Genomic DNA, 13,615 nt, shown 5'->3' on the forward strand with positions numbered 1-13,615 from the left:
TCAGGTGTGTTCAGGTGTGCTCAGGTGTGTTCATCTATGTTCAAGTGAGTTCAGTTGTGTTCAGGCGTGTTCCAGTGAGTTCAGGCGTGTCCAGGTGAGTTCAGGTGTGTTCAGGTGTGTTCAGGTGTGCTCAGGTGAATTAAGGTGAGTTCAGATGTGTTCAGGTGTGTTCAGGTGTAGGTATTACCTGTCTCCTGAGTGGGGACTGACTCTGTAGCTGCAGGTTTAGGACCCTCACCCTCCTGAGATACCTCTGGATGGACAGACAGAGACACAGACAGACAGACAGAGAGAAAGAGACACAGACAGAGACACAGACAGAGACACACACAGACAGACAGAGAGAAAGAGACACAGACAGACAGACAGACAAACAGAGACACAGACAGAGACACAGACAGACAGACAGACAGAGACACAGACACACAGACAGACAGAGAGACAGAGGCACAGACAGACAGACAGAGACACAGACAGACAGACAGACAGACAGAGACACAGACAGACAGAGACACAGAGACACAGACAGACAGACAGACAGACAGACAGACAGAGACACAGACAGACAGACAGACAGACAGACAGAGACACAGACACACAGACAGACAGACAGACAGAGACACAGACACACAGACACACAGACAGACAGACAGACAGAGACACAGACAGACAGACACACAGAGACACAGAGACACAGAGACAGACACACAGACACACAGACAGACAGAGACACAGACAGACAGAGAGACAGAGACACAGACAGACAGACAAAGACACAGACAGACAGACAGACAGACAGACAGAGACACAGACAGACAGACAGACAGAGACACAGACAGACACACAGACAGACAGACAGACAGACAGAGACACAGACAGACAGACAGACAGAGACACAGACAGACAGAGAGACAGAGGCACAGACAGACAGACAGACAGAGACACAGACAGACAGACAGAGACACAGACAGACACACAGACACACAGACAGACACACAGACAGACACACAGACACACAGACAGACACACAGACACACAGACACATAGACACACAGACAGACAGAGACACAGACAGACAGAGAGACAGAGACAGAGACACAGACAGACAGACAGACACAGACAGACAGACAGACAGACAGAGACACAGACAGACAGAGAGACAGAGACACAGACAGACAGACAGAGACACAGACACACAGACAGACAGACAGAGACACAGACAGACAGAGACACAGAGACACAGACAGACAGACAGAGACACAGACACACAGACAGACAGACAGAGACACAGACAGACAGAGACACAGAGACACAGACAGACAGACAGAGACACAGACAGACAGAGAGACAGAGACACAGACAGACAGAATTAGGTGTTTAACTGATCGCACACGCTGTTGTTTCCTGTGTGTCATGCTCTGGTGTACACAAACAAACATGTAAACACAACCAGCAAAATCCAACTAGGAAAACAAGGGAGTCCAGGGAACGACAGGAAATATGCATACACATACCATCAGACGATGACATCATCATGATGACAGGATGTTACATCACTCATCAGTACCTGTAGTTATGTTTGTGTCTCACCTCTATGAAGGACGAGACTCAGTCGAGAAGCTTTGGCAGGAAGTTCAGGAGCAGCGGTCGACTCATCGGGAAGGACTGATCCTACACACACACACACACACACACACACACACACACACACACACAAAGCTGGGTTATACTGGTTTCACTGGTATCTTACCAGACCATCAGAGACCACCAGAGACTGTCAGAGATAATCAGAGACCATCAGACACCATCAGAGACTGTCAGAGATAATCAGAAACCATCAGAGACCACCAGAGACTGTCAGAGATAATCAGAGATCATCAGAGACCACCAGAGACTGTCAGAGATAATCAGAGACCATCAGAGTCTGTCAGAGATAATCAGAGACCATCAGAGTCTGTCAGAGATAATCAGAGTCCATCAGAGACCACCAGAGACTGTCAGACATAATCAGAGACCATCAGAGACTGTCAAAGATAATCAGAGACCATCAGAGACCACCAGAGACTGTCAGACATAATCAGAGACCACCAGAGACTGTCAGAGATAATCAGAGACCATCAGAGACTGTCAGAGATAATCAGAGACCATCAGAGACCACCAGAGACTGTCAGACATAATCAGAGACCACCAGAGACTGTCAGAGATAATCAGAGACCATCAGAGACTGTCAGAGATAATCAGAGACCATCAGAGACCACCAGAGACTGTCAGACATAATCAGAGACCACCAGAGACTGTCAGAGATAATCAGAGACCATCAGAGACCACCAGAGACTGTCAGACATAATCAGAAACCACCAGAGACTGTCAGACATAATCAGAGACCATCAGAGACTGTCAGAGATAATCAGAGACCATCAGAGACTGTCAAAGATAATCAGAGACCATCAGAGACCACCAGAGACTGTCAGACATAATCAGAGACCACCAGAGACTGTAAGAGATAATCAGAGACTGTGAGAGATAATCAGAGACCATCAGAGACCACCAGAGACTGTCAGAGATAATCAGAGACCATCAGACACCATCAGAGACTGTCAGAGATAATCAGAGATCATCAGAGATAATCAGAGACTGTCAGAGACAATCAGAGACCATCAGAGTCTGTCAGAGATAATCAGAGTCCATCAGAGACCACCAGAGACTGTCAGACATAATCAGAGACCACCAGAGACTGTCAGAGATAATCAGAGACCATCAGAGACCACCAGAGACTGTCAGACATAATCAGAGACCACCAGAGACTGTCAGAGATAATCAGAGACCATCAGAGACCATCAGAGACTGTCAGAGATAATTAGAGACCACCAGAGACTGTCAGACATAATCAGAGATCATCAGAGACCACCAGAGACTGTCAGAGTCCATCAGAGACCATCAGAGACTGCCAGAGATAATCAGAGTCAATCAGAGACTGTCAGAGATAATCAGAGACCATCAGAGACCACCAGAGACTGTCAGAGATAATCAGAGGCCATCAGAGACTGTCAGAGATAATCAGAGTCCATCAGAGACCATCAGAGATCATCAGAGACCATCAGAGACCATCAGAGACTGTCAGAGACCATCAGAGACTGTCAGAGATCATCAGAGCCCATCAGAGACTGTCAAAGATAATCAGAGTCCATCAGAGACCACCAGAGACTGTCAGAGATCATCAGAGACCATCAGAGACCACCAGAGACTGTCAGAGATCATCAGAGACCATCAGAGTCTGTCAGAGATAATCAGAGACCATCAGAGTCTGTCAGAGATAATCAGAGTCCATCAGAGACCACCAGAGACTGTCAGACATAATCAGAGACCATCAGAGACTGTCAAAGATAATCAGAGACCATCAGAGACCACCAGAGACTGTCAGACATAATCAGAGACCACCAGAGACTGTCAGAGATAATCAGAGACCATCAGAGACTGTCAGAGATAATCAGAGACCATCAGAGACCACCAGAGACTGTCAGACATAATCAGAGACCACCAGAGACTGTCAGAGATAATCAGAGACCATCAGAGACTGTCAGAGATAATCAGAGACCATCAGAGACCACCAGAGACTGTCAGACATAATCAGAGACCACCAGAGACTGTCAGAGATAATCAGAGACCATCAGAGACCACCAGAGACTGTCAGACATAATCAGAAACCACCAGAGACTGTCAGACATAATCAGAGACCATCAGAGACTGTCAGAGATAATCAGAGACCATCAGAGACTGTCAAAGATAATCAGAGACCATCAGAGACCACCAGAGACTGTCAGACATAATCAGAGACCACCAGAGACTGTAAGAGATAATCAGAGACTGTGAGAGATAATCAGAGACCATCAGAGACCACCAGAGACTGTCAGAGATAATCAGAGACCATCAGACACCATCAGAGACTGTCAGAGATAATCAGAGATCATCAGAGATAATCAGAGACTGTCAGAGACAATCAGAGACCATCAGAGTCTGTCAGAGATAATCAGAGTCCATCAGAGACCACCAGAGACTGTCAGACATAATCAGAGACCACCAGAGACTGTCAGAGATAATCAGAGACCATCAGAGACCACCAGAGACTGTCAGACATAATCAGAGACCACCAGAGACTGTCAGAGATAATCAGAGACCATCAGAGACCATCAGAGACTGTCAGAGATAATTAGAGACCACCAGAGACTGTCAGACATAATCAGAGATCATCAGAGACCACCAGAGACTGTCAGAGTCCATCAGAGACCATCAGAGACTGCCAGAGATAATCAGAGTCAATCAGAGACTGTCAGAGATAATCAGAGACCATCAGAGACCACCAGAGACTGTCAGAGATAATCAGAGGCCATCAGAGACTGTCAGAGATAATCAGAGTCCATCAGAGACCATCAGAGATCATCAGAGACCATCAGAGACCATCAGAGACTGTCAGAGACCATCAGAGACTGTCAGAGATCATCAGAGCCCATCAGAGACTGTCAAAGATAATCAGAGTCCATCAGAGACCACCAGAGACTGTCAGAGATCATCAGAGACCACCAGAGACTGTCAGAGATCATCAGAGACCATCAGAGACTGTCAGAGATAATCAGAGTACATCAGAGACCACCAGAGATCATCAGAGACCATCAGAGATCATCAGAGACTGTCAGAGATCATCAGAGACCATCAGAGATAATCAGAGACTGTCAGAGATCATCAGAGCCCATCAGAGACTGTCAAAGATAATCAGAGTCCATCAGAGACCACCAGAGACTGTCAGAGATCATCAGAGACCATCAGAGACTGTCAGAGATAATCAGAGTACATCAGAGACCACCAGAGACCATCAGAGATCATCAGAGACCATCAGAGATCATCAGAGACTGTCAGAGATCATGAGAGACTGTCAGAGAGCATCAGAGACTTTCAGAGACCATCAGAGACTGTCAGAGATAATCACAGATCCTCAGAGACTGTCAGAGATAATCAGAGATCATCAGAGACCACCAGAGACTGTCAGAGATAATCAGAGACCATCAGAGACCACCAGAGACTGTCAGCGATAATCAGAGGCCATCAGAGACTGTCAGAGATTATCAGAGTCCATCAGAGACCATCAGAGACCATCAGAGATCATCAGAGACTGTCAGAGGTAATCAGAGTCCATCAGAGACCATCAGAGACTGACAGGGATCATCAGAGCCCATCAGAGACTGTCAGAGATAATCAGAGATAATCAGAGACCATCAGAGATCATCAGAGACTGTCAGAGATAATCAGAGTCCATCAGAGACCACCAGAGACTGTCAGAGATAATCAGAGACCATCAGAGACTGTCAGAGATCATCAGAGACCATCAGAGCCCATCAGAGACTGTCAAAGATAATCAGAGTCCATCAGAGACCACCAGAGACTGTCAGAGATCATCAGAGTCCATCAGAGATCACCAGAGACTGTCAGAGTCCATCAGAGACCACCAGAGACTGTCAGAGATCATCAGAGTCCATCAGAGATCACCAGAGACTTTCAGAGTCCATCAGAGACCACCAGAGACTGTCAGAGATCATCAGAGACCACCAGAGACTGTCAGAGATAATCAGAGATCATCAAAGACCACCAGAGACTGTCAGAGATAATCAGAGATCATCAGAGACTGTCAGAGACAAGCTGTGTTTCTGTCTCCTGACTGAGGGGACGTCCCTAAAACATGTTGGACTGTTCCTTTAAACCATCCTGAGACATCTCAACAACTTCACAGGTAACAATAATTCACAGAAACAGGATTTGGCTTTGATGAAATATTAAATCTACAGAGAAGATGAGTCTGATTCAGATACCGATAGACGATCAGGGTGATGTCATTACAGAGCTGATTAACTCAGGGTCTGTCCACAGTATGTTAGATCATAGAGGGAGGAACACACTGACAGGAAGTTAACTGAAGGTGATTGGTCGAACATATATATAGGACACAGTTTGCCCCATCAGGATCAGAGTTTACATCAGACTTCAGATCAGAGTTCAGATCAGACTTAAGATCAGAGGTCTGATCAGACTTAAAGGGAAATTTCGGTTTATTTCAACCTGTCTCCTATCGTCCTAAATTTGTTTCAAGTGACTAGTGACATACAGATAATAGTTACCATGTTAGCCGTTAGCCTAGATACAGCCGTAGCGTCAGACCTGTTAAAACGTAAGTGAACGGGCAACCTTCAAGTGCAAAGTTAGTCCACTAAACAAGCTTTTTTTCCCACAAAGACCGCCTCATATTGTTAGGATAAATGTCAGAGAACATATAGAAAACGACATGTAAACGTGTTGTCTTACCTCTTACCTAGATCAGAGTTCAGATCAGAGTTCAGATCAGAGATCAGATCAGAGATCAGATCAGAGGTCAGGTCAGTGATGAGCTCACAGCTAGATTTTAACTTCAGTTTAATGTGTTTTAGAAACGTGACGACAGGGCTGATGAATCAGGACACATGTTTATTACACATCAGGTTATAAATAAAAGCAGGACACATCTGAGTGAAGAGTCTCAGGACATTATGTGACAGAACAGCTGACTCTCTCTGAGACATGTCTATAATGTCTCATTATAGACATGTCTATAATGTCTCAGAGACATGTCTATAATATGAAACAAATACTGGATCAAACAGAAATCTGATCTGACTATGAGGTGATTTTATTTCTGTTAATTGTGTTTGATGAATTTAGTTTTCTTCCTCTCAGACAGAGACACACAGACAGACAGACACACAGACAGTCTCTCTGACAGACAGACAGACAGACAGACAGACACACAGACACACAGACAGACACACACACACACACACACACGCACACACAGACAGACAGACAGACACACACACACACGCACACACACAGACAGACAGACACACAGACACACAGACAGACAGACACACACACACACACGCACACACACACACAGACAGACACACACACACACACACACACACACACACAGACACAGACACACACACACACAGACAGACACACACACACACACACACACACACACAGGTTACAGTAAACACTGGTGTGTCAGGAGGTTTATCATGAGGGATCTGGTCAGACTGGTTCTCTGAGCTCTGAGGATTAAACACCTGAACACACCTTCACCTGCTCAGAGTGCCACTGATTTTACACCTGTCCATCTGTCCTCTGTCGATCCTTATCACGCTGATCTGTTCTGTACGACATCTATTGCACGTCTGTCCGTCCTGGAAGAGGGATCCCTCCTCAGTTGCTCTTCCTGAGGTTTCTACCGTTTTTTCCCCATTAAAGGGTTTTTTGGGGAGTTTTTCCTGATCAGCTGTGAGGGTCATAAGGACAGAGGGATGTCGTATGCTGTAAAGCCCTGTGAGGCAAATTGTGATTTGTGATATTGGGCTTTATAAATAAAATTGATTGATTGTTTGATTGATTGCTCTGTCCTCTGTCCACACTGTAGAGACGGAACTGGAGGAACATGAAGGTGTTTATGATGCATCATGGGAAATGTAGTGTCCACACTGTAGAGACAGAACTGGAGGAAGTGTTGCCTTTGATAGGGACTATTTTCAGCAGTGGATGGATCCATGTTTGATGCTGTAGTTCAGGGTGTCCCCGTCCTTTCCCCATCTGTCACTGAGGGACATGTTTGATGGGTTATTTACATTGTGTGTGTGTGTGTGTGTGTGTGTGTGTGAGTGTGTGAGTGTGAGTGTGAGACAGGAATCTGACACGGGGTGTGATCCAGCATTTAAGCAGTAGCTTCACACAGACAGGTGGAGGAGGTCAGGATCATTTAAAGGAGCAGTCCAACATGCTTCACAGAGTCAGAGGGACGTCGGGATTATTTTAGTTTTTATACTTTTGCTTATTAATTTTTACAAAAAGACTAAATCAGACAGAACTGAGGACACTGTGCAGAGACACAGGTCACAGGTGGAATACTGAACAAGTTATCAGGGACAATATGTCCACAATCGTCCTGTCAGATCACAAATGTCCTGATGATCTGTGACTGTGTCTCATGGAGAACCAGAGTAAATCTTCAGTCCTTCATCAGCTGCAGTCTGTCTGTGTGTGTGTGTGTGTGTGTGTGTGTGTATGTGTGTGTGTGTGTGTGTGTGTGTGTGTGTGTGTGTGTGTGTCCACAGGAAGTGGTTTAACACAGGTGTGTGTGTGTTACCTGTGACGCCGCTGCACGCCGCCTCACACTGCTCCCGGGTATCAAAGTTGTTGCCGTTGGCGTCACAGCCACCATATGTGAAGCTACGGCAGCTCCCATTGGTCACATCGTAGTAAAACTTAGGAAAAGCTGCTCGACAGCGTCCGACCTTCATCGGGAGACGACAGCGGACTGAAGGAGACAATGAGAGACAGAGACAGGAGACATCAACACTCTGATCCTGGACCAGTCATCCAATCAGATGATTTGGGAGGCAAAAAACACCACAGACACACCACAGCCCCGCCTCCACCCAGCGGTCCAGGTTAAGTTCATGGTTTTCATCTCCACAGTGAAAGTTGTGGATGGTACCAACAGAAGCGTTCCTTAGCGTCCCCATGTTTGGTCCCCCCTCTGTTGGGGTACCTAGCACACAGATCTGGTACTAAAAGGTGGAGCTAGAAACCCTGCAGTCTGATTGGTCAGTAGAGGACGCTCACTCTGGTTTTATGTAACCTCTGTTCATACATCAGTAAACTACAACTATAAAATGAAAGAGAAAAAAATAACTTCATTCACTGGGCCGACTGCCGGCAACTTTTAAGGTGGAACGTTAACTTGTAATGTTACTCAATGCATGAGTTGATGACGTGAATCCATCAGCACACCTTAAATTTCACTGTGACAACTTTGACCATCACTTTAGTTTTTATATGACACACACTTTTAGTAATGACTTTAAAAATCTAGATGAATTTGGAGCGGATTATGTGAAGGTCATATATTCTAATCCTCACTTCCTGTGGGCTACAGCAACACTAAACCCCTGAGCTTGCCTGAGAAGGACTAAATGCACAAAGCTGCTATTTTTAAATATCCCATGGAGAGAGACTCTCACTGCAGCCTGTTCTATTTTGTTGTGAAAATGTGGGCGTGCAGCCTCGTTCTGTGGACGATAAACCAGGTGCAGACTTCCATCGAGTGCTGGACGGAGCAGTGAGTGACAACAACCCCGCCCACATTTAAGAGGACTGTCTGAACACACCGAGGGTCTAGGTACCATGTCTGAAGGCTTACTGCTGGTTCCAGAGGGACTGGACTTAAAGGGTTTGGTGGAGACAGGATTGATGGGAGCATCATGACAGCAGGTGACGCTCTGTATGTGGTATAGTGTTGGGATGTAGGTAACGTCATGTTGGACTGTGTGTACTGTGGAATATTCACGCCATTAGTCAGTAGGATGATTGTGTTTTTCCAGGATAAAGGACAAAAGCTGAATATCTGTGCATGTAAACAAAGACAACATAATCAAACCACAATTCCAGAAGACTCTGGACACTGTAATAAAAACAGGAAGTGATGATTTATAAATTCAGCTGAGTAAAGGTCATTTATAAATCATCACTTCCTGTCGTTACAGTTTCACACAGACTGTTTGATTCCGTCTGAACATGATGAAACAATGAAACTATGTTTTTATGATCAGCTGACGGACAAAGGGACGGACGGATGCTCTCTCCAATGGTTCCTGTCCGCTACCCTTTCAGAGTAAAGCTCAGTGTACAGACACAGAGGGGTGTGAGCTGTTGTTGTTCTCTCAGGTGGAACGCTGTGATGTCACAGAGCGGACCGACCGGTTGGACCTGAAACTCTCTGAGAACAGATCACACCGTGATGACTCATGTTCACCTGGACAGGTGAGTTTCAGGTAAAGGAAGTCACTGTGTTCATGATCAGACACTCACAGTGTGTCTGATCTATGTTTCTATGTTTCTTGGACGGGATGTAACTGAAAGGCAATTTCCCCCCCCCCCCGGGGACAATAAAAGTATTCTGATTCTGAACACACACCTCTGCTCAGCCAATCAGGGGGCAGCACTCAGGAGGAGATGAGATTAAAGTCACTGTGACACATCTGACCAGAGACAAGTTCATGTTCTGACAGAGAACGGACTGAAGACCTGGACACATCCAGAGACGCCTTGTTTACATTGTTTACAGTGTTTACCTGACACCTTCTACAAACCACAGATATGATGGAGGTGGTGTGATCACACCTCACAGAGATGAGTTGTATAAAGACAGAACACATCATATAAAACCTGAGTGTTCCTGATCTGGTAGTCCGGGTTCTGTGTCACAGGACACAGAACGAGGAATAGTTTGGTCCACAGAAGATACTGAACATACTGAATGTCTCCAGATGTGGAACGCAGGACACATCTCACAGCTCAGAGACACTCAGAGTCTCCTCCAGTTTCAGTACCTCACTGCAGCAACACGTCAGAGTGAAAACTTAATATATAAGTTATACATGGTGTGAACAGCAGGAGGACTGAGACCCCATCAGAGCTGAACTGGACCAGACAGAGGACTGAGACCCCATCAGAGCTGAACTGGACCAGACAGAGGATTGAGATCTTTATCTGTGGGTCCAGTTCCAGAAGACTGAGTTCAGTTTGTTTAAAGAGGACTAAATGTTAAAAACACCCTGAACCAACAGACGATCTGTAACTGTATCAGAGTGTACCAGGATCAGATCGGCAGCAGGAACTAGGGATGCACTGAATATATTCGGTAACCGACAGACACAGACGGTAACCGAATATATTCAGACGAATATTGCAAAAAAAAAAAACACACATTCGATATTTGGTGGAATAAGTGAAAAGCAAGGCGGAATAATAGTGGCGTGTTTTGATGATGCAATCAAACAGCGTGCGGTGACGCACGGAGTAAAATGTCGGCAGTGTGCCGATATTTCAAAGTGTTGGCATTTGCGACTAAAAATAGTTTTGTGCGAGCAAAATAAATCATTCAGCACGCTGTGCAAGTACAGATTTCAACCAGCAGCAGAAACGAAAGGCAAATCCTGCCAGTTGTGGGTTGAACGGGGGTCACAGACACAGACAAGAATGTATTCCTGTCAAATACGGCGGCCATAGTGCTCCACGGCGCAAGATAACGGCTTACCGGCGACGGAGAAGTCCGGGTCCAGGTCCAATAATTTCCTCTTCTTGGTGTCATGACTGCCCAAAAGTACCTGGACAGCCGAGCCGTGGCGGCACACAGGTATGTGATGTGTCGGTTCATCTGCAAAAACTAATGAAAAACTAAACAACAGCATTTGGTACTCGGTACTCGGTACTCGGTATTCGGACAAGCATTTAATTTTATTCGGCTTTGGCTTTGGCCACATATTTTCATTTCAGTGCATCCCTAGCAGGAACATGTGGAACACATGAACACCTGTCAGAATAAATCACCTGTACAGTCTCTTACTTGAGATTGTTCACGTTACATGACATCGTTCACATGTTACATGAGAACGTTCACGTTACATTAGAACATTCACATGTTACATGAGAACATTCACACGTTACATGAGAATGTTCACATGTTACATGAGATCGTTCACGCTACATTAGATTGTTCACATCTTACATGAGAACGCACACATGTTACATTAGATCGTTCACATTTTACATGAGAACGTTCACGTTACATGAGAACGTTCACATGTTACATTAGAATGTTCACGTTACATGAGATGATCTAATGTAACGTGAACGTTCTAATGTGAACGATCTGATCGTTCACATGTTACATGAGGACGCTCACATGTTACATTAGATCGTTCTCATTGAGCCTTTACACTCCAACAGCTCTGTGGTTAACGTGTCGTCTTGTTTACACATGTAAACTTCCTGTTACAGTTTAAACTTTAAAGACTCGACAGGAAACTGACTCACTGAAACACGACTGGTTCAGTTTGTTGTTGGTGTTGAACAGTGTCTGATGGTGTCTCTCCACCCTCCACCCTCCTCCACCTGATGAAGTGATGAAGCTCAGACACTTTATCACCAAATGTCACAACCAAACGTATGTGGTTCACAGAAATGTACAACACCAATGTTTGCTTCATCTGATCACTGAGTCATCAGCTGACCCTCCCCACTCCTCCTCCTCCTCCTCCTCCACTTCCTCCTCATACACTGAAATGTTCACCTCCTCTCTCTGCGTCTCGCTGCTCTGACTCAGTTTATTTCACCTTTTTGAGTCCAAAGAAAAAACATGATGAAACCAAAGTGACGTTGTAACATGACAGAAATGTGACTGATGATCAGAGTCAATCAGCTGATAAACAATCGATTAGAAACTATTTTAATCAGTGATTACTGATCGACTCATCTTCAGTCTCTCAGCTGAGACTTTATGTGACATCACAGACATTATTTACATAAACAAACCTGATCTGTGTGTTTGAACAGGTCCTGTGATCCTTCTGATCGATTATTTCTTTATTGATCTCAGAGAACTATAAATAGCGACAGATATCCATCAATACAGGATGATCAATATCTAATCATTTCATATTTTAAATGTTCAACAGTTTCAGCCTTTAAATGATCAGATGAGTCGAAAACTATTACTCATCAATAATCAATACTGAGAGCTGGTGGATGTTTTCTCACTGCTGAAACCAATCACTAATCAATAATCACTAATCAACTGATGAACAGTTGTTGTCTCACCGTTGTTGCTCTGGTTGTTCCTGGGAGTCCGGAGCTCCGGCGGGTCGACTCGCGGCTCCTCCCCGCCCTCCTGGTCTTCACTGTCGGCCTCGTTTTTCACCCTCTTGCGGTAGACCTTGAGTCCGGAGCTGGGGGGGAACACGCAAACGTCCTGGTCCTGGATGGAGCACTTCACCATCCCGCACTGCTGCTCCCGGACCCCGACCAGGGCCAGGTCACAGTCTGGGTCCTCACAGCACGTCTCCAGGCAGTTCTGCCGGTCCACGGCCATCGTTACCGGGGGCACGGTCGAGTCCAGCTCCGGAGCCTGTTCGGGATCAGGGGCCAGGTCCCACTCACAGTCCAGGGACAGACCGGGACATACCAGGAGCAGCAACAGAGACCAGCGGATCATCGTCTTTAATCCAACACACAGTTTTAATGAAGGAAATGTTTCTGAGCTCCGCGCGTACACAGAACTCACTTCCGTGTTTGGAGGCTTTGTGTTGTCGCAGGAAGATTTACCTGAGCGACAGGTGAAGTCACCGCGGACACGCCTGCTCACGTGACGTCACATATACCACCCACTGAAAACATTCAGATTATAAATGTCTCAATTTGTTTGTTTATCTTTTCTTTTTAAATTATTATTTATACATCTAATCTCCACCTGATCAACATGTGGAGTTTGATTTGATGGAAAATCACCCAAAATAAAATAAAATAAAATAAAATAAAATAAAATAAAATAAAAATAATGTGTTTCATGTTTTTATTCATAAACAGAAATTCTCCTGTTTTTCATCTTTCCTCCAAAAATCAAAGATTCTTCTCAAATAGTGAAAAACACTGAATTAAAAAAAAAAATCAATAAATAAATATGAGATCTTGATTTTTTAAT

The 13,615-nt window shown here is 45.1% G+C and overlaps 1 protein-coding gene across 3 annotated transcripts in view; it reads right to left on the minus strand.

Moving 5' to 3' along the window:
- spint2 (serine peptidase inhibitor, Kunitz type, 2) overlaps positions 1 to 13,238 on the minus strand; it is a 33,824-nt gene extending 20,586 nt beyond the window's left edge. For 2 of the 3 annotated variants that reach the window (XM_078167449.1, XM_078167447.1), the window contains exons 1-4: positions 12,736 to 13,237; positions 8,222 to 8,392; positions 1,591 to 1,671; positions 188 to 253 (exon numbers count right to left, since the gene is read on the minus strand). In XM_078167449.1, coding sequence (XP_078023575.1) covers positions 188 to 253; positions 1,591 to 1,671; positions 8,222 to 8,392; positions 12,736 to 13,129 — 712 coding nt within the window. In that variant the 5' untranslated portion in view covers positions 13,130 to 13,237. Of the gene's footprint in view, positions 1 to 187; positions 254 to 1,590; positions 1,672 to 8,221; positions 8,393 to 12,735 lie in introns of all 3 variants that reach the window. The other variant, XM_078167448.1, reaches the window with a different exon arrangement.
- Positions 13,239 to 13,615: the final 377 nt, after the last annotated feature.

Source organism: Epinephelus lanceolatus, chromosome 4, assembly GCF_041903045.1.
Source record: "Epinephelus lanceolatus isolate andai-2023 chromosome 4, ASM4190304v1, whole genome shotgun sequence".
In the NCBI taxonomy this organism is placed as follows: Eukaryota; Metazoa; Chordata; class Actinopteri; order Perciformes; family Serranidae; genus Epinephelus; species Epinephelus lanceolatus.